At 48.0% G+C, this 19059-nt stretch overlaps 1 protein-coding gene across 1 annotated transcript in view; it reads left to right on the top strand.

The window, feature by feature from the left end:
• The window catches only part of ALK (ALK receptor tyrosine kinase), a 566624-nt gene extending 548502 nt beyond the window's left edge, over positions 1 to 18122 (top strand). Inside the window, exon 29 of the mRNA XM_072139971.1 lies at positions 11687 to 18122. Within this exon, the coding sequence (XP_071996072.1) occupies positions 11687 to 12382 (696 nt within the window). The 3' untranslated portion in view covers positions 12383 to 18122. The remainder of the gene's footprint in view (positions 1 to 11686) is intronic.
• The last annotated feature ends 937 nt before the right edge of the window (positions 18123 to 19059 follow it).

The following is a 19059-nucleotide window of genomic DNA, read 5'->3' as shown; positions in this document are numbered from 1 at the left end:
GTATTACACTCCAGAGCTGCACTCACTATTCTGCTGCTGGTGCAGTCACTGTGTACATACATGACATTACTTATCCTGTACTGATCCTGAGTTACATCCTGTATTATACTCCAGAGCTGCACTCACTATTCTGCTGCTGGTGCAGTCACTGTGTACATACATGACATTACTTATCCTGTACTGATCCTGAGTTACATCCTGTATTATACCCCAGAGCTGCACTCACTATTCTGCTGCTGGTGCAGTCACTGTGTACATACATGACATTACTTATCCTGTACTGATCCTGAGTTACATCCTGTATTATACCCCAGAGCTGCACTCACTATTCTGCTGCTGGTGCAGTCACTGTGTACATACATGACATTACTTATCCTGTACTGATCCTGAGTTACATCCTGTAAATCTTTTATTTTATATAAAAGTGAAAAACATAACAATAATAAACATAAATAAAGCCATAACTTCTGGCAAAAGAATTACAAAAGAACAAATATAAACGAAAATAAACTTACAAAATCTCCTGGCCCAGCCACACACACACCACACACTCAGCATAAGAATAAACAAAACCTTCACCCAATCCCACCACCTAATTTTTTTTTTTTTTTTTTTAACGAAATACACAGCAAAATACACATAAATAAACACAGAAATAACAATGAATATAACGGAAATAACATTAATAACATTAAATAACATAAAATATAACTAACTAAATCCCACGCCCATCACCCTCCCCCCCCCCCCCCCCTTAGACACTGGTCTAACGTCCAAAGTTCGCGCTATATAGTCCAGACCAGTGCCCAGGGTCATAGAGTCCAAGTCCCGTCCACCCCCCTCCCAACCTAACACCCTAACACCAACACCCCAAAACCAACCTATATACACACAAGAACTATAACTACATATAACTATATCACACTGTACACAAAATACAAACACATTAAACATATCAACATATATCAAAACCACATAAAGCCCAGGTTCGGCGCCTGCAAGCCCAACATCACTATAACCTCAGATACAAAACAAAAATCTACAGTGTCAGCTTCAGCCCAACACCAGGAGCGGAGATGACAGACTAAGGGACACTAAAGGAGAACCCCCTCCAAAGGAGAGAGGCCCTCCCCATGCCCCGCCTCTCATACTCCAGAGAGCGCACCTTCACCAGGTCACCCAGAATGTTCCTAACCACCTCATCCACCGGGAGGATTTTACGCTGCGTCGATACTAAACACCGTGCGTTCCACGTGTGGTACCTGACCACTAGACTGACTAGGAATAACGTGCAGCGGTCCCGGCCACCCAGGCCTCTGAATGCTCCATAGGCCCACTCCGCATAGGAGAGAGCGGCCAACCCGGGCCAATGGATGGAAGCGCCCACCCGGTTGTACACCTCTGTGTTAAAGGGGCACTGAAGCAGGAAGTGGTCCATGCTCTCCAGCAGGCCACCGCACTCCTCCCGGGGACAACCCCTTTCCTCAGAGCTCCTACACTTCAGATTGTCCCTCACACACAGCTTTCCATGGAAGCAGCGCCAAGCCAAGTCCCAAAACTTCAAGGGGATCCTGATGGAATTCAATAAACTCAAACCCACCCCAAGATCCCGACTTGGGCAATCCCTGAGGGCCAGAGGCTTCTGGAAACGGGCAAACAGAACCCTTTTGTCAAGGATTTTCCTCGACATGGTCCTGATCTCCCACATTCCCAGACCCCACCGGCGAATCACCTTCAGAACCGGGGTAGCGTAAGCCGGAAGATGCCCATGCGGTGTACGAAGATCCTTCACTTGTCCTCCTGTCTCCCATTCCTGGAAGAAAGGCTGAAACCATCCCCTGCAGGAGTATACCCACGGAGGAGCCCTCTCTTTCCAGAGGTTTGCTACATTGATCTTAAGAAAGGTATTCACTAGGAACACCACAGGGTTGACCATACACAACCCTCCTTGTCTCCTTGTGCGGTAAGTAACCTCCCTCTTGATTAGGTTCAGCCTATTCCCCCATAACAGCTGGAAGAACAGACTGTAGACCCGAGTCCAGAGGGGTTCCGGCAACATGCACACACTGCCCAGATAAATCAGCAATGGGAGCAGGTAGGTTTTGATCAGGTTAACCCTTTCTCTGAGGGTCAAAGACCAACCCTTCCACTGGTCCACCCTCTGAGCGGCGATCTTAAGCCTGCCGTCCCAGTTTTGCATGGGGTAATCCCCCTGGCCAAATTCGATGCCTAGAACTTTGGCAGAGTCTTGGGGCCCTGGAAGAGTGTCCGGGAGATCAAAGCCTGGATCCCCCTCTCCCAGCCAGAGACTCTCACACTTATCCCGGTTGATCTTGGACCCAGAAGCCTCTGAGTAGCGGTCAACCTCTGACATCACCCATTGCGCCTCCCCTCTCGAGGACACAAAAACGGTGACATCATCGGCATATGCTACCACCCTTAGAGTGGCTTCCGGTGCCGCCTGGTCCATCCCGACTCCCACCAACGGCCCACGATCAACCCTCCTAAGGAATGGGTCAATCGCGAACACGTATAAAAGTGGGCTCAGAGGACAACCTTGGCGAACACCAGACCCGACCTCAAAAGAGCGGCCAATCCAACCGTTCACAAGCGGGAAACTCTCTGCCCCTGCGTACAAAACCTTTAGCCAATTGACAAACTCCCCCGGCAGGCCATACCTCAGAAGGACAGACCAGAGGTACTCGTGGTTAACCCGATCAAACGCTTTTGCCTGATCCAAGGACAGCAAGTACCCCTTCCAGTTACCAGCCCTGCCCTGCTCCACTGCCTCCCGGACACAAAGCACAGCACTAAATGTACTGCGGCCTGGAACAGAGCAGTGCTGGGGCCCCGAAAGGAGCCGGGGCGCAAACTGCACCAGCCGATTAAACAGCACCTTTGCCAAAACCTTTCTGTCCGCATTGAGAAGCGCTATGGGACGCCAGTTCTCAATACGAGATCGGTCCTTACCCTTTGACAGAATGATCAGGGCAGACCTCCTCATTGACTTCGGCAGAGCGCCCGAGGAAAGACACTCATTGAATACCTCAGTCAAGAGGGGAACCAAGGCGTCCTTAAAGGTCTTATAAAATTCGGATGTTAAGCCATCCGGACCCGGCGATTTCTTGAGGGCGAGCCCTTCAATCGCCCGGCTGACTTCCTCTTCCCTAATCATCTCTGTCAAAACATCAAGAGAGGGGTCTACTCCTGGCTCAGGGACAGTTTCAGCCAGGAAAGCCGACATCACATCCCGATCTAGATCCTTCCTGCCCAAGAGGTGCGAGTAGAAGGATCTGACGACCTCCAGAATCCCTGATCTGGACCTTTTCAGGGATCCCGTACTGTCAACCAGTCCCGTGACAACTTTACCATTCACTGACATCTTGCAGTTTCTGTAAGGGTCGGGCGAGCGGTATTTCCCGTAATCCCTCTCAAAAACCAAAGATGCGTGTCTATCGTACTGACACCTCTTCAGTAAGGATTTCACTCTGGAGATGTCCTCACGACTACCTCCAGTCGAGACGAGATGCTCGAGTTTCCTCCTCAGGCCCTGATACAGGCGGTACCTGTCCAGGCTCCTGAGGCTCGAGAGCTGGCGGAAGAATCTCGCCACCCTTTTCTTGAGCATCTCCCACCACTCTGACTTACTGCTACAAAGGCCCAGCAATGGTACCTGGCTCTGAAGAAAGTCCTCAAAGGATTGTCTTATCTCTGCTTCTTCCAGGAGAGACGAATTGAGCTTCCAGTAGCCTCTTCCCATCCGGGGGGTCTCTGTAACATTCAGAGAAAACAAAATTAGACAGTGATCGGAGAACTCCACCTCAACAACGGACACTGCTGAAGAAATGGCTTCCTCCTTTAAATAAAACCTGTCTATTCTAGACCTGCAGCTACCCCTATAATAGGTGAACCCCGCGTGGCCTGGGGTGTGCCGGATGTGGACATCCACCAGGCGAGCCTCACTAGCTATGCTATTAAGAGCGACGCTATCATAAGTCAGCTTGTCTCTGGAACCTCCCCTATCCTGGGACCTCGTGACAGCATTGAAGTCCCCTCCAAAGACCACCTGCCGACTTGTAAAAAGGTAGGGCTTGATCCTCATAAAGAGACACTTCCTGTCCCACTTGGACTGGGGACCATAGATGTTAATTAGGCGAAGTTCTTGTCCCTTCATGAGGACATCCAGGATCAGGCACCTCCCCATTTCTAACTCAATAACTCGTCGGCATTCTACCGGTGCGGTAAAAAGGACCGCCACTCCGCTATACGGCTCGGCCGCAAGAGACCAATAGGAAGGCCCGTGTCTCCATTCCCTCTTAGCTTTAAACACGGCCGCCAAATCTGGCAGCCTGGTCTCCTGCAAAAATAAAATGTCGGCTTCAACGCGGCCGAGAAAATCAAAGGCCGCAAATCTAGCCGCATCAGACTTAATGCTGGCGACATTAATGGACGCCAGCGTCAACGGAGTGGGTGCCGCGGAGTTAGACGGCTTTTTTCTTACTACCTCCCTTCCCTCTACTGTCCTCCGAGGATGATCCCTTTTCCCTTTTCCCTTCAGAATTGGGGCAACTTCTTTTTAACGAAATTGAGGTGTCCATGTTATTACTGGCCCCCAAGGACCCACCCGGACCACCCTCTCCTTCGTCCTTGTCTCCTGACTCTGAGTCAGTCTCCCACTCTGAGGACCCAGCATCCCCAGAGGATAGAGACTCGGCGCCCCCTGCAGGCTGCTCCGCCGCCACCTCCAGAACCCCACCCTCAGCCTCTCCTTCCGAGGAGGCGATCTCATCGAGGGTGAGGAACTGGTTGGAAAGCTCAACCAGAGGGGAGGAAGTTTTCCCTTCCTTAGGTACCTTAGATACGCCGCGTTTTTTCTTTTTCTGCTTGCGCTTATTTTCTAGCCAAATCCTGTTATCCTCATCCATACTCTCATATTGGGAGGACGTGGAGGACATGGCACCTTTCTCACGCTCCATCCTCCTGACCTCCTCATCCAACTCATCATCCCTCAGGGCCTCAGTAGCAAGACCAGCCTCTGAGGAAGGACCAAGGGTCACCCCAGCAGACTGAGGCTTCTCCAGTTCTCTCCCTTTTTGTCTGGCTTCAAGCCGCCTCAACTGAGAAGGCGACTTCTTCTTACTTTTCTTCACAGGCCCCTCAGCTCCTCCACCTCTGCTGGTACCTTCCCCAGCAGAAGCAACCTCATGGCTCTCCTCCACTGGGGTCACAACCGCATTGGCAAAGGAGCGAGGACAACGGCTGAAAGGGTGACCGAGCTCACCACACAGGTTACACCTAATGTCCTTACAGGATGCAGCGAGATGACCTAGCCCACCACACAAAGCGCACTTCTGCACTTGGCAGCTGGCGCTAAAGTGTGTGGGGTCACCGCACCTGTGACAGACCTTCGGCTGCCCCTGGTAGAAAATCAGGATTCTGTCTCGCCCAAGAAAGGCTGAAGAGGGAATGTGGGCGACTGTGCCGCCTGAACACTTCAACTTCATCATGAAGGTCCAGGCTCCAGACCAAATGCCAAATTCATCGCGGTTTTTCTGCGGTACCTGTACAACCTCACCATAACGACTGAGCCAAGTCATGATGTCCATGCAAGAAAGTGACTCGTTACGGGTCAAAACGGTCACCTTCTTGACTGTGTTTTGGCGAGACACTGCTTGCACAGCAAAGTCTCGCCATGCGGGCTCGTTCTTTGCCAGCTCATAATTCGACCAGAAGAGCTCTAAGCCCTCCGGCCGAACAAAGCTGACATCGAACTCCGGAGTACCATAAGGATGTATCAGGGCAAAGATGTCACTAGCCCTGAAGTTCATCTTCAGGAGGAGCTCCACCACCCTTGACCTGGGTGGGCATGCGTCACTGCCCCTCCCACATTCCTACGGGAAGCTCCGGGCCCAGTTGTGGGTAAAGACCATACAGTCTCTCCCCCCCTTTTCTCTTGGAAGGCTGTCAGGCCATGCCTGTCTGTCCAGAAGGACAGATCAACCTCTCTCCCCTCTACAGTGATTGACTTTTCCCCTCTCCTGAGAGCCTCCATAAGACGCCTTTGCAAAACGCTGTTCCCAGAGCCAGGAGACAAGGAGTTAACCCCACTTGCCCCAGCAGTGACACTCGCATAGCTCCTTATGGGAGCGGCCACCACTGGGGGTGCAGATGGACCAGCACTCCTACCAGGATCCCCCCCATCACCATTCACCACCCCCACATTCACCACACTATGTACAATACTGCCTCGCTTCCTTGCATCACTCACACCAGCTGGGCCAGGAGGACCTGGGGTTGCCTCGGCGTCACTGGGCACTGGGGGTAGAGACACCTCCATAGCTGATACAGCCTGAGAAGAGGCAGCTCCAACCCCGATCTTACTTGTGCCCTCTGCCTCATTGGCATTAACCCCTTGTTGTCCAGCAGTTTTTATGATGTTTGAGCACCGCTGCTCAATGGATGGTAGAGGCCGCTTGTCCTTACAGACTCCAGACAGTCTTTTTGCCCCTTTCATATCTCCAGAGTTTGATGCACCAATACAGAATAGTACTTTTCCTGCGACTTTCTCTGCAGGCTGCACGGGATGTTTGGGAGGTTTGGGAGGCGCCGCACCACAAGCCCCAGCAGCCCCATCACACTGCTGCTGCTCATCGGAGCAAGCAACAGCGCTAGGGGCCACAGGAGCCACCGCCACTGCCCCTGGCACTGGGCCACCCCCCCCTCCCACTAGGGGGCAGCGCACAGTACCAGGACCTGCTGGATCGCCCTCACTGTCCGGCCTTTCGGCCGATGCCTTCCCTGCACCATCCTTGCTACTACAAACAAGGCTGGTGCTCTGCGCCATGATGGAACGTGGCTTTGCAATCTCCCCGCACCCTGGCACCGAGTCCACTGCAGGATTCGTGCTGGGCTGGGTAACGGGCCCTACACGACAGGCTGGCACTGCTGCCCGCCCGGAGGGAACAGGGAGGGGACGAAACACCAGATTCACCTCCTCAGACGCCTTGGTCTTCCTGGCTCTCTTCTTTCTCTTTAGGTCGTCATCTGGCAAATCATCGCCGAAGGAAAAGTTCTGGAGGTGAACTGGGGACTCAAGCTGACGTATTTGAGCCATTAGCGCCCCCCCCTGGCCGCTGTCATCACTTTCCTCCTCCAGGTTGGCAGAGCCGCAGCCTGATGGTAATGGCGCTTGCTCCGCAGGCAGCCTGTCGTGCGAGGCCTGCTGGTGTTGGTGCAGGCCACCAGACGGACACGGCAGGTCTTCCTCATCCTCCTCATCATCGCCATCATCCGCCTGGATCTCAAGCCCCTTCTGCTTTCTCAACTGCTCCTGGCGCATCTCCTCAAACCGGGCGTCATTCTCCAATTTTTCACGAAACGGACCACTGTGCTCGCGGATTAGATGACGCTTCTCCTGCAGAGCGGTGACCTCGGCTTTTAGTCTGTCTATGGTGTTAAGAAGATCAGACTTTTTCTTTCTCTGTGTAGCCACCCCCGCTAGGGCCACGGTCTCCCTTATCTCCTCCTGGAGCCTCCTCAGCGCCTTGCCAGCTTCCTCGTACTCACGGAGGTGCTCAGCAATCCGGGAGCCATAGATGGAAGCAGACTCCCGGGCCTTAAGATCACCCCATGCTTTTTGCACACCCCCGTGAGCACCCAGCTTTTCAGCTGAACCACCCAGCTTTCCCGCACAGACACCCAGCTTTCCAGGAGGAGCACTTAGGGTGATGTCACTTGCCTTGATCTTCTGTGTTCCGGAGACCTTGCGGCTTCCCTGGGTCTTGGGGGTGGCAGCCGAGGTCACATCGCTGCGTCCTTGGCTCCGGGCAGATCTTCTGACGCCATCAGTTTTGGCCGGTAACTGGTTTCTCCTGCCCCCCGCCGGCCTGGTCCGGGAGACAGGAGCCTGGGACTTTCCTGCAGCATTCATCCCACAGAACCCACTCCCTCCCTGGGGAGGAGAGAGCAGGCCTGGGTGGATTGGGTTTGCTCCAGGTGGTGCAGGAGCTCAGCAGCAACAACCACACCCGTCAGCAGTTCACAGCAGAATGATCCAGCACGAGCTATTCTGCTGCTGGTGCAGTCACTGTGTACATACATGACATTACTTATCCTGTACTGATCCTGAGCTACATCCTGTATTATACCCCAGAGCTGCACTGACTATTCTGCTGCTGGTGCAGTCACTGTGTACATACATGACATTACTTATCCTGTACTGATCCTGAGTTACATCCTGTAGTATACCCCAGAGCTGCACTCACTATTCTGCTGCTGGTGCAGTCACTGTGTACATACATGACATTACTTATCCTGTACTGATCCTGAGTTACATCCTGTATTATACTCCAGAGCAGCACTCACTATTCTGCTGCTGGTGCAGTCACTGTGTACATACATGACATTACTTATCCTGTACTGATCCTGAGTTACATCCTGTATTATACTCCAGAGCTGCACTCACTATTCTGCTGCTGGTGCAGTCACTGTGTACATACATGACATTACTTATCCTGTACTGATCCTGAGTTACATCCTGTATTATACCCCAGAGCTGCACTCACTATTCTGCTGCTGGTGCAGTCACTGTGTACATACATGACATTACTTATCCTGTACTGATCCTGAGTTACATCCTGTATTATACTCCAGCGCTGCACTCACTATTCTGCTGCTGGTGCAGTCACTGTGTACATACATGACATTACTTATCCTGTACTGATCCTGAGTTACATCCTGTATTATACCCCAGAGCTGCACTCACTATTCTGCTGCTGGTGCAGTCACTGTGTACATACATGACATTACTTATCTTGTACTGATCCTGAGTTACATCCTGTATTATACCCCAGAGCTGCACTCACTATTCTGCTGCTGGTGCAGTCACTGTGTACATACATGACATTACTTATCCTGTACTGATCCTGAGTTACATCCTGTATTATACCCCAGAGCTGCACTCACTATACACATATCTTTGCATTGTTATGTATCTAGCGGCCTCTTCCTCTAGATCAGGGTTACACTCTGGTGGACATTACGCTGTAGTAGACGTCTTGTGTCGTCAGTCTTTTCATCACATTGATTTAGCTGCTGGATTTGTAAGAAATCCCGTGTCCCCAGCTGTATGTCCCTCAGAGCTGTGCTCCAGTCTCCTCCACATTCTCACATACTTTTCTCTTTGGTCAAACTTTAAAATGGAAAAAAAATCCATCCCGGGATCGCAGCCAGCCGACTTGTGTCGTGAAATAAGACGATTATAAATCAATTAATGGCGGCTTTTCATTAACCTCTGTCTGCATAATGTGTTGTTTAATTAACCACCGTACTGCGGGCTGACAACGACGCGAGATGAGAAGAAGGGAAGCCTCCAGAGTCTGACACAGCAGTCTGTAGCCGAGATGTCCAGGCCACCAGCAGGCGTCATTGTAACAAAACCTCAGCTGTTAGGCCCCTTTCCTTAATTCTCAAGTTGATATAAGTGACTTCCTGATCCTCTCTTAAAAAGCAGGCAACCTGAAGCCACCACCAGAGGGCGCTCCGGAGCTATGGGAAGACACCTCCATTCATAGAGCTGCAGAACTGTAATGTATCTATCCTGGGAATATTGGTAGTAGTGACATCATCACTCTCACAAATAGCCCCTCTCTGTGGTAGAAGCAATGACATCACTGATCTGGTGAATAGACCCTCCTTCCTCTGGCTGGAAACATCAACCTCATCAATAGACCTTCTCCACTGGGATGGTATCAATGACATCACCAATTCCTTTTGCTGATAGCAATGACATCACAGAAACTGAAAACAGACCCTCTGTCATTTGGCTGATAGTAATGACATCACTGATCTTGACCCTGAATCCCTCTTCACTGATTTCAATGAGTTTGACACCCTACCCCCATTTATTGGTGATATTATAATAGACAACAACTCCCCCTATTAACTATCAGCTATGACATCATAGATCTTGACAGGACAGCCCTAGGTTTCTCTTAAATAGCAGACAACCTGCAGCCAGCACCAGAGGGCGCTCCAGAGCTATGGGAAGACACCGTCAACAACAATGTTGCAGAACTGTAATAGTTCAAAGATGTTACATCTTGGGAACATGAAGGATACCTCTGGTTGGCAGAAGCGTCTACATCAGTCTCTGAAATAGGTCTTCTCCCTAAGCCTGGTGGTAATGACATCACTGATCCCGACAACGGAGGAGGGGCCTATAACACATGAGCTGGCTTCCCTGTTGCTAATGCGGCTGTGGTGGAGGATAGGGAAAGCCTAGATTAAAACCAAAGTTAAGATGACCTTACCAATTTTAATATAGCTGGGAACATGCAGCCACCAGCAGAGGGAGCTCAGGAGTTCATTCAGAACGCAATATACAGCAGACTCAGTAGCACCCCCTAGTGGTGTCTGCAGGAAAACAGAATTATAGTATTAGCCTCTATGACAGTGTGAACGGATGGCTAGAAAATAATTATAATGTTATCCATCACTTTAAGACCGCAGCGTCTCCCGTGCAAATATAAAAAAATGGCTTTTATTAATGTAGCTGATATCTCAGCGCTGGGAAACTCTGTGCGGCGATTATGACACCAATTGTTTTCCTATTCTGAGCAGTAAGTCAGCGGCCAGTGAATGATATAGGAAATGTCGAACATCTTAAAATTGAATGCGCTTATCAGAAAATGAAGCGGCGGCATAAAGGCGACTAATTACCGGCTGGAAACCAATGTGTCAGGCGCAATAATGCGAGGATCTGCAACGTACGGAGGGTCTGATGAACGAGCCCGAGACGCTGTGACCATCAGTCCAAGCAGGGAAAGGCAATTACTAATAGGGATAGAACTGAACAATCTGCAACTCCCGCCGCATGCTGCAGCCCATTCAGTACCAAATTATGCATCTTCTATTGCATCAAACCAGTGGCTGCAGCTCCCACCTAACCGCAGTCCCAAGTCTCCTGCCCACATAGTGCCAAATTATGTGTTTTCTATTGCATTGTACCGCAAGCTGCAACTCCCACCGCATACTGCAGCACCAAGTCTCCATCCGGTACCCAATTATGCATCTTCTATTGCATCATACCGTAGGCTGCAGCTCCCACCTTAGCACAGGTAGCGCCACGATTGTACCGCATGCAGCAGCCCCTACCATAATGCAGGTTGTAGCTCCCACCGTACCGCATGCTGCAGCTCCTAGTCTCCCGCCGTTATGGTACCAAATTATGCATCTTCTATTGCATGATACCGTATGCCGCAGCTCCCACCATAGCACAGGTAGTGCTACCATTGTACCGCACGCTGCAGCTCCCACCATACTGCAAGCTGCAGCCTCCACTGTACCGCATGCTGCAGCCCCTAGTCTCCAGCCCTTACGGTACCAAACTATGCATATTCTACCGCAGGCAGAAGCTCCCACCATACGGCCCCATAGCAGATCCCAATGTATCACAGGTTGCAGCTCAATATCTACAAACAAAGTATGCATTATCTATTGCATCATATCCTGCACCATGTATAGCACCTGAGCCTGCAGCTCTTATCCTAATGCAATCTAAAGTTTACATTGTAGCAACATCTATAGTTCCGTCATCTTGTCATCCTTCCTCTACCAACACCGATTGTAGATTTGATCTGGTCCCTACTACTCCATAATCTAGTTGATGTTGTTTCTGTATTTGCAGGACCCAGATGTCATCAACACATCACTGCCTGTGGAATACGGGCCACTCATTGAGGAGGAGGAAAAGGTCCCTACACGCCCAGAAGATCCAGATGTCATCCCGCCGCTCTTAGTGACGCCAGAGAAGCCGGGAAGAGAAGACAGACACGGTCTAAAGTCTCCACCTCCTGTGCCCACAGTACGGAAGGTCCCCAATAAAGTCCATGCTGAACCACCGGCTCGTGCAGATGCCAGACAGGTTCCAGAAGGTGGACACGAAAGCCAAGTATTTGCTCAATCCGAACCACCTGCAGAGTTACACGGGGCTCGAGGATCTAGAAACAAGCCAACCAATCTTTGGAATCCTACCTACGGTTCATGGTTCACCGGAAAAACACCGGTAGACAAAAACATTGCTGCTCCAGATAAGCCAGTCCCCGAGAGAGAGAGTGTAGTAACTGAGGGAAGCTGTCTGGCTGCCCCTAGGGTTGCTTCTGGTAGACTCCCAGGCTCCTCCGTTCTTCTTGAGCCATCTACACTGACTTCTACCGTTCAGGAAGTGCCTCTGTTTCGGCTGCGTCACTTTCCTTGTGGCAAAGTAAATTATGGCTATCAGCAGCAGGGCCTCCCTGTAGAGACACCAGTTCCCCCATGTCCCACCAAACACAAAGACTTTATCCCTAGGAGCAAGAGTAATCCAAGCCAGGAGAACGTCTAATACCACCTACTGCCATTCCTTACCGAGGAAAACTTGGGTTATATCCACATTTATCAGAAGAAATGCCAATTATAGAGTTTTCCAGTATGTGCCAAACATTTCATTGCCATTCCATCAGATGACTACATGCCACCACCCTCCATGGAAGCCACCACCCTCCATGGAAGCCGCCCTTACCTTGCAGATGTCAGATGATTAAGATGACTGAAAACACGACCACTTTCTTTCGAGACCAGATGCTATCACTCAGACAGTATGGATTACAATACTTATGGTACTGAGCACAACCCTCATCAGTCACCATGGTCATCCCCCTCTCTCGAAGCCTAGTGATCACTCCAGAGTAAAGCCATCTCTGAACCAGAGGCACCTCCATCTGCTGGAGCCCAGTAGTTACATCAATAACTTCTCATTCAGATAATCTCTATTCCCACCAGGTGAAAGTTACACCAAGATAAAAAATACCCAGAGAATGGGTTGGAGGTCAATATTTTTGGAAATCGGTATAGAATGTTGGGTGGTAGAATTCACAATTCAAGAATTATAGTAACATTCTGTTCTTTGAGAACATCTGGAAAGTCAAAAGACAGCGTTTTGGTAAACATCCAAAAACATGATTCTAGTTTCGGTATCAAAAAATGTTGAGTGGCAGACCTCCAGATTCCAAAAAGTTTTGTTCGTGGGCTGATATTTTAGGAATTTTGAAGGATGGGAATTGAGTGAGAAATACTCAAAACTAGGGTCTGAGGTTCCGTATCTTTGGAAATCATAACATGATGTATAAATTGAAAAATTTGTGGTGGTTTATCTATGGATTTCAATATTCTGGTAAAGGTCTCGTGTCTTTCAAGAAATCTGGAAGAAGGTCGAAAGAGGGTAATTTTGGGAAGAAATACCCCAAAACTGAATCTGAGATAAGCATTTTTTAGAAACCACTTTCACAAGTCGTAGAATTGAAAAATGTTCAGTGGTTTACGACCAGGATGAAAATTTCGGAAACAGGTTTGGTCTTTTAAGTCGGACACAGAAAGGTCACTTGGAAGGGATTTCGGAGGGATATACAAAAAGTCTGAGCTCAGCATTTTTGGCGTTAACTAAAACATCACATAAGATTTAAAAATATTGGGTGGTAATCTTCCCGATCTATCGGATCTTTCATGATATTTTGAGGATAGTCCAAAGGAGAGAGATTAAGGGTTGACGTCTCATTTTACTTGATTTTTGGAAATCAATGTAAAAACATGCGATTCAAAAAAATGTTGGGTGGTTGTTCTTCCAGATACAAAGAGTTCTGATGCAGATCTGATCTTTCAAGAAATTTTGAGACTGGTCCAAACATGATATTAAGGGGTGGACGCTCAAAAACTGTCTCAGTATAACATAAAACATACAAATTAAAAAATGTTGGGTGGTAGTCTTAAGGATTCAAAAAGTTCTGTTGAAGGTCTAATCTTTTAGGACATCCAGATGGGTTTCAAAAGAAAAAATTATAGGGAAATACTCTAAAACCAGGTCTGGATCCAATGTTTTTGGAAGCCACTATAATATGTTGTGTGGAAGACTTCCAGATTCTGGGTTTTTTGACGTTTGGAGAAGGGTCAAGGGTTGGTCTGAGCCTCGACCTAGGAGTACAAAAGCCAAAGATTGATTGGTGTAGTTTTTCTTTTTCATATTTAAAACATGGCTGCCAACTTTTTTTTTATGTGCAATTGTAACAATGATGTGCGGTCACATAAAGTTTTAATTTTGTTATCGCTTCCACCAGTCTCTATTTTGAATCTTCACTTGGCTGGGACTGAAGTTGCTGTGTCCCAGTTGCCATGTAAAGCCATACTGCTACCTCAAGTTTATATCAGAATGCTTCTAATCTAATATTCATCAGTTCACTCACTGGTATTGGATCAAGGTATTGATCGGAATGGTTTTTCCAAGTCAAAAATTCTTTTGACTGCTGTAAAATCTCTCTATAAAGGAAAGGAAAGTGCTCACTCTGTGAATTCTCTAAGAAGATCCTTAGAAGGCCCAAACAATGACGTAAATCCAACCCCAGATGTAGAACAAATTCTACCGCTTTATTCCAAAATGGTAAAACCAAGTTTGAAAAACCAAAGTGCCCCCCCCCCCCCCCACACACATTAAAAATTTTTACTTGTGAATTTTTCTCCTGTGGAATGATAGACTTCAAAATTGTTTGGAGACATCTTCTAAACTTACCCGATTGATGGCAAAATCTACTCTATGATCATTGCTGATGTTTTTCCACCTTGGCCTCGTAATAGACTCGGAACCAGCAAACTGGCAGAACTTCTGGTGTAATAGAGGTGGTCCAACTGTCTGATGATCAATTAATCAATGGAAATTCAGTTAGCAACACCAGGCTGATCATTCCCCTCTAAATTCATAGCAGAATTAAGGAGGCCATTGATTTTTCACTCATGGCTTTTCCATTTTGGTCAAGGTTTTGGTGGGTAAAAAATTACCTGGTAGAATCCCTTTTTTGTTGATCTTCATTTGAAGTTCTTCTGCTTTTTTTTCCCCCATTAATGCCTGATACATAAAACCAGAAATTCAAAGTGCGACAATGTAAATTCATCTTTGGGCCTGTAGATTTCTGCCCAATTCCTCCTCCTTTATAATTAGGTCTATGGTTGGGGTCCTAATTGATCAACTGCGATACGAGTTGCAGTTCCCAGGCCGACCACTACAAGAGAACAGAGTTGTTCCATCTCCCACAAATTGCAGGGTTCCCATATGTTGGACTCCTACAAATCTGATCAAGATGACCTTTGGTCATCAATGCGAAGCTGGAAAATCCCTTTAAGGCATGTTTGCCGCTAACATGGTTGGAGATATTTTGCAGGAAGTGTTGCAGATGCCTAAAAAGAGCCTCAAGTTTGTACTTTTTACTCCTAAAAAAAAATTATATAATTTTATAATTTTTAAAACGAAATGTTTGTATCAAAAATTTACTCCACTTTACCCAAGATGTTGAATATTATATGATAAAATGTTGGGCATTGAGCTACTTCATGATGATCTTTCCTAAAATTGCCCCCTGTAAAATTTCGGAGCCCCTGAAGGCTCTGCCCTTCCCCTTCTCCAGTTCTCCGCAGGGTCGTATTGGTTACTTCATTGGCGCTCAGATTCCAGCAGACGGTAACTTCTTATGAGAACTTCACAAAATTCAAGTTCACCGACTTCCCTCATCCCGGCAGCACAGAGGAGAAAGGCAACGAATTTGCTGAATCATATTTTGCCTCCAGTGACACCTTTGAGGTTGTTATTACGATTCCTCGCCTCGGGCTGCGCTTTCTAAACTTCAAACCCTTAAACCTCCCCGGGGACACCCAACTTTCTAAGTGATAAGTCTGAAGTAGAGACAATGGGGAGGCAACAACCAACGTGCTGCAAAGTAAAAGTTCTTTGTCAAGAAATTCCAAAAACTCCGGCATCAAAAAGTTTCCCTCCCGATCCTTCCTCCGACCCAAGACTGAAGTCTGGACCATAGACCCAACGAGGTGACAATCCCCACGCGTCTTGGGTTACATCAGAGGAGACCGAGGGGTCTTGGGTTACATCAGAGGAGACCGAGGGGTCTTGGGTTACATCAGAGGAAACCGAGGGGTCTTGGGTTACATCAGAGGAGACCGAGGGGTCTTGGGTTACATCAGAGGAGACCGAGGGGTCTTGGGTTACATCAGAGGAGACCGAGGGGTCTTGGGTTACATCAGAGGAGACCGAGGGGTCTTGGGTTACATCAGAGGAGACCGAGGGGTCTTGGGTTACATCAGAGGAGACCGAGGGGTCTTGGGTTACATCAGAGGAGACCGGGGGGTCTTGGGTTACATCAGAGGAGACCGGGGGGTCTTGGGTTACATCAGAGGAGACCGGGGGGTCTTGGGTTACATCAGAGGAGACCGGGGGGTCTTGGGTTACATCAGAGGAGACCGGGGGGTCTTGGGTTACATCAGAGGAGACCGGGGGGTCTTGGGTTACATCAGAGGAGACCGGGGGGTCTTGGGTTACATCAGAGGAGACCGAGGGGTCTTGGGTTACATCAGAGGAGACCGAAGGGTCTTGGGTTACATCAGAGGAGACCGAGGGGTCTTGGGTTACATCAGAGGAGACTGAGGGGGTCTTGGGTTACATCAGAGGAGACTGAGGGGTCTTGTGTTACATCAGAGGAGACTGAGGGGTCTTGATCCATTCTCCAGCTCGAAAGAGGAAGAGGATATATTATGGGAGCGTAGGAGTTGTCCTACTCAATGTAAGAGGAGGTCCCATGCCATCTCCTCGGGGCTTGTAGGAAGAGTCTCCAGAGGTTTGGAAACCAAAGGTAAGCAGGAGGGTCAAGAAACCATAAGGAGGGAGGTCGATAGAGTCATCTTTCCTTAAAGGGATAATACATTTACAATAACAAGTATGAATGACCAAAGAAAAGAGACAAATATAGAATTGCCGAGGATCTGACCACTGGGTGGGGGGGGGGTCACCGAGTGACAGGAGTGGTGGTGGACAAGTCACTCAGTGGGCCAGTAAGTCTTAGGGTCACATTTTGAACCCCCACTTATTTCAAACTGGAGACCCCCATGTCATGATTGGTAGCCGTCTTTGCTTGTGGAGGTGTAACAATCCTTGTTAGGAGGAACTGAAGTCACATCCAGAGCTGCATTCAATATTCCGATGCTTTCTGCTGTGCTCTGTTCTGGGGTCAGAGTTTTGGAGGTTATAGAGAAAGGAATCCATGACACCCCCTCACCCCACACTATAATCTACAGCTAGAAACATCCTGTAATCCTATAGATAGCAATGCAGCACCCAGGGGAGAGACACAATGATTAAACAAAAGGTTTCTGATCTACATATACATATATAATAAATCTATATAAAATGAAGTCACTGTCTACATACATCACTCATCCTGTATGATACCTCAGAGCTGCACTCACTATTCTGCTGCTGGTGCAGTCACTGTGTACATACATGACATTACTTATCCTGTACTGACCCCGAGTTACATCCTGTATTATAGCCCAGAGCTGCACTCACTATTCTGCTGCTGGTGCAATCACTGTGTACATACATGACATTACTTATCCTGTACTGATCCTGAGTTACATCCTGTATTATACTGCAGAGCTGCACTCACTATTCTGCTGCTGGTGCAGTCACTGTGTACATACATGACATTACTTATCCTGTACTGATCCTGAGTTACATCCTGTATTATACTACAGAGCTGCACTCACTATTCTGCTGCTGGTGCAGTCACTGTGTACATACATGACATTACTTATCCTGTACTGATCCTGAGTTACATCCTGTATTATACCACAGAGCTGCACTCACTATTCTGCTGCTGGTGCAGTCACTGTGTACATACATGACATTACTTATCCTGTACTGCTCCTGAGTTACATCCTGTATTATACCCCAGAGCTGCACTCACTATTCTGCTGCTGGTGCAGTCACTGTGTACATACATGACATTACTTATCCTGTACTGATCCTGAGTTACATCCTGTATTATACTCCAGAGCTGCACTCACTATACTGCTGCTGGTGCAGTCACTGTGTACATACATGACATTACTTATCCTGTATTATACTCCAGAGCTGCACTCACTATTCTAAACAATCATACTTTGTACACAGTGACTGCACCAGCAGCAGAATAGTGAGTGCAGCTCTGGGGTATAATACAGGATGTAACTCAGGATCAGTACAGGATAAGTAATGTCATGTATGTACACAGTGACTGCACCAGCAGCAGAATAGTGAGTGCAGCTCTGGGGTATAATACAGGATGTAACTCAGGATCAGTACAGGATAAGTAATGTCATGTATGTACACAGTGACTGCACCAGCAGCAGAATAGTGAGTGCAGCTCTGGGGTATAATACAGGATGTAACTCAGGATCAGTACAGGATAAGTAATGTCATGTATGTACACAGTGACTGCACCAGCAGCAGAATAGTGAGTGCAGCTCTGGGGTATAATACAGGATGTAACTCAGGATCAGTACAGGATAAGTAATGTCATGTATGTACACAGTGACTGCACCAGCAGCAGTATAGTGAGGGCAGCTCTGGAGTATAATACAGGATGTAACTCAGGATCAGTACAGGATAAGTAATGTCATGTATGTACACAGTGACTGCACCAGCAGCAGTATAGTGAGGGCAGCTCTGGAGTATAATACAGGATGATTAGTATAATATATACAAAGTCAATCACCTTTTATGTAGATTCATTATATATATATATATATATAACCTGTCAGATGACCTTTTCATATCTTCCATGTAATATACAGTCTACCACATATATATTTTTCCACATTCTTCCCTTCCTCCATAGGTAATCATGGTGACAGTCACCCCCAGACTCCCCCCTCCCCCACCTCATGGTGTACAGGAGATTACTATAGAGCGGTTTATGCAACATTCTCTTTCTGGGGCTGCCACATCAGGGATACTAATATATAGTGACATGGAATCTATGTACAGTATTATATATAGGACTGTAGCATTCTATATGTATTTTGTATCCATTCCTGTATTTGTATTGTATTGGCGTGTTACATGTCTGCGCATGGAGTTCAATAAATTGCTCTACACTCACAATGTATCTGGCGTTGTGTTTCATTGTATCATCGTTGTCTAATTGTATCTGC

Source organism: Engystomops pustulosus, chromosome 3 (genome assembly GCF_040894005.1).
Source record: "Engystomops pustulosus chromosome 3, aEngPut4.maternal, whole genome shotgun sequence".
Taxonomy (NCBI): domain Eukaryota; kingdom Metazoa; phylum Chordata; class Amphibia; order Anura; family Leptodactylidae; genus Engystomops; species Engystomops pustulosus.
The sequence above is the reverse complement of the archived record's forward strand: the minus strand, read 5'-3'. Positions and strand labels throughout refer to the sequence as shown.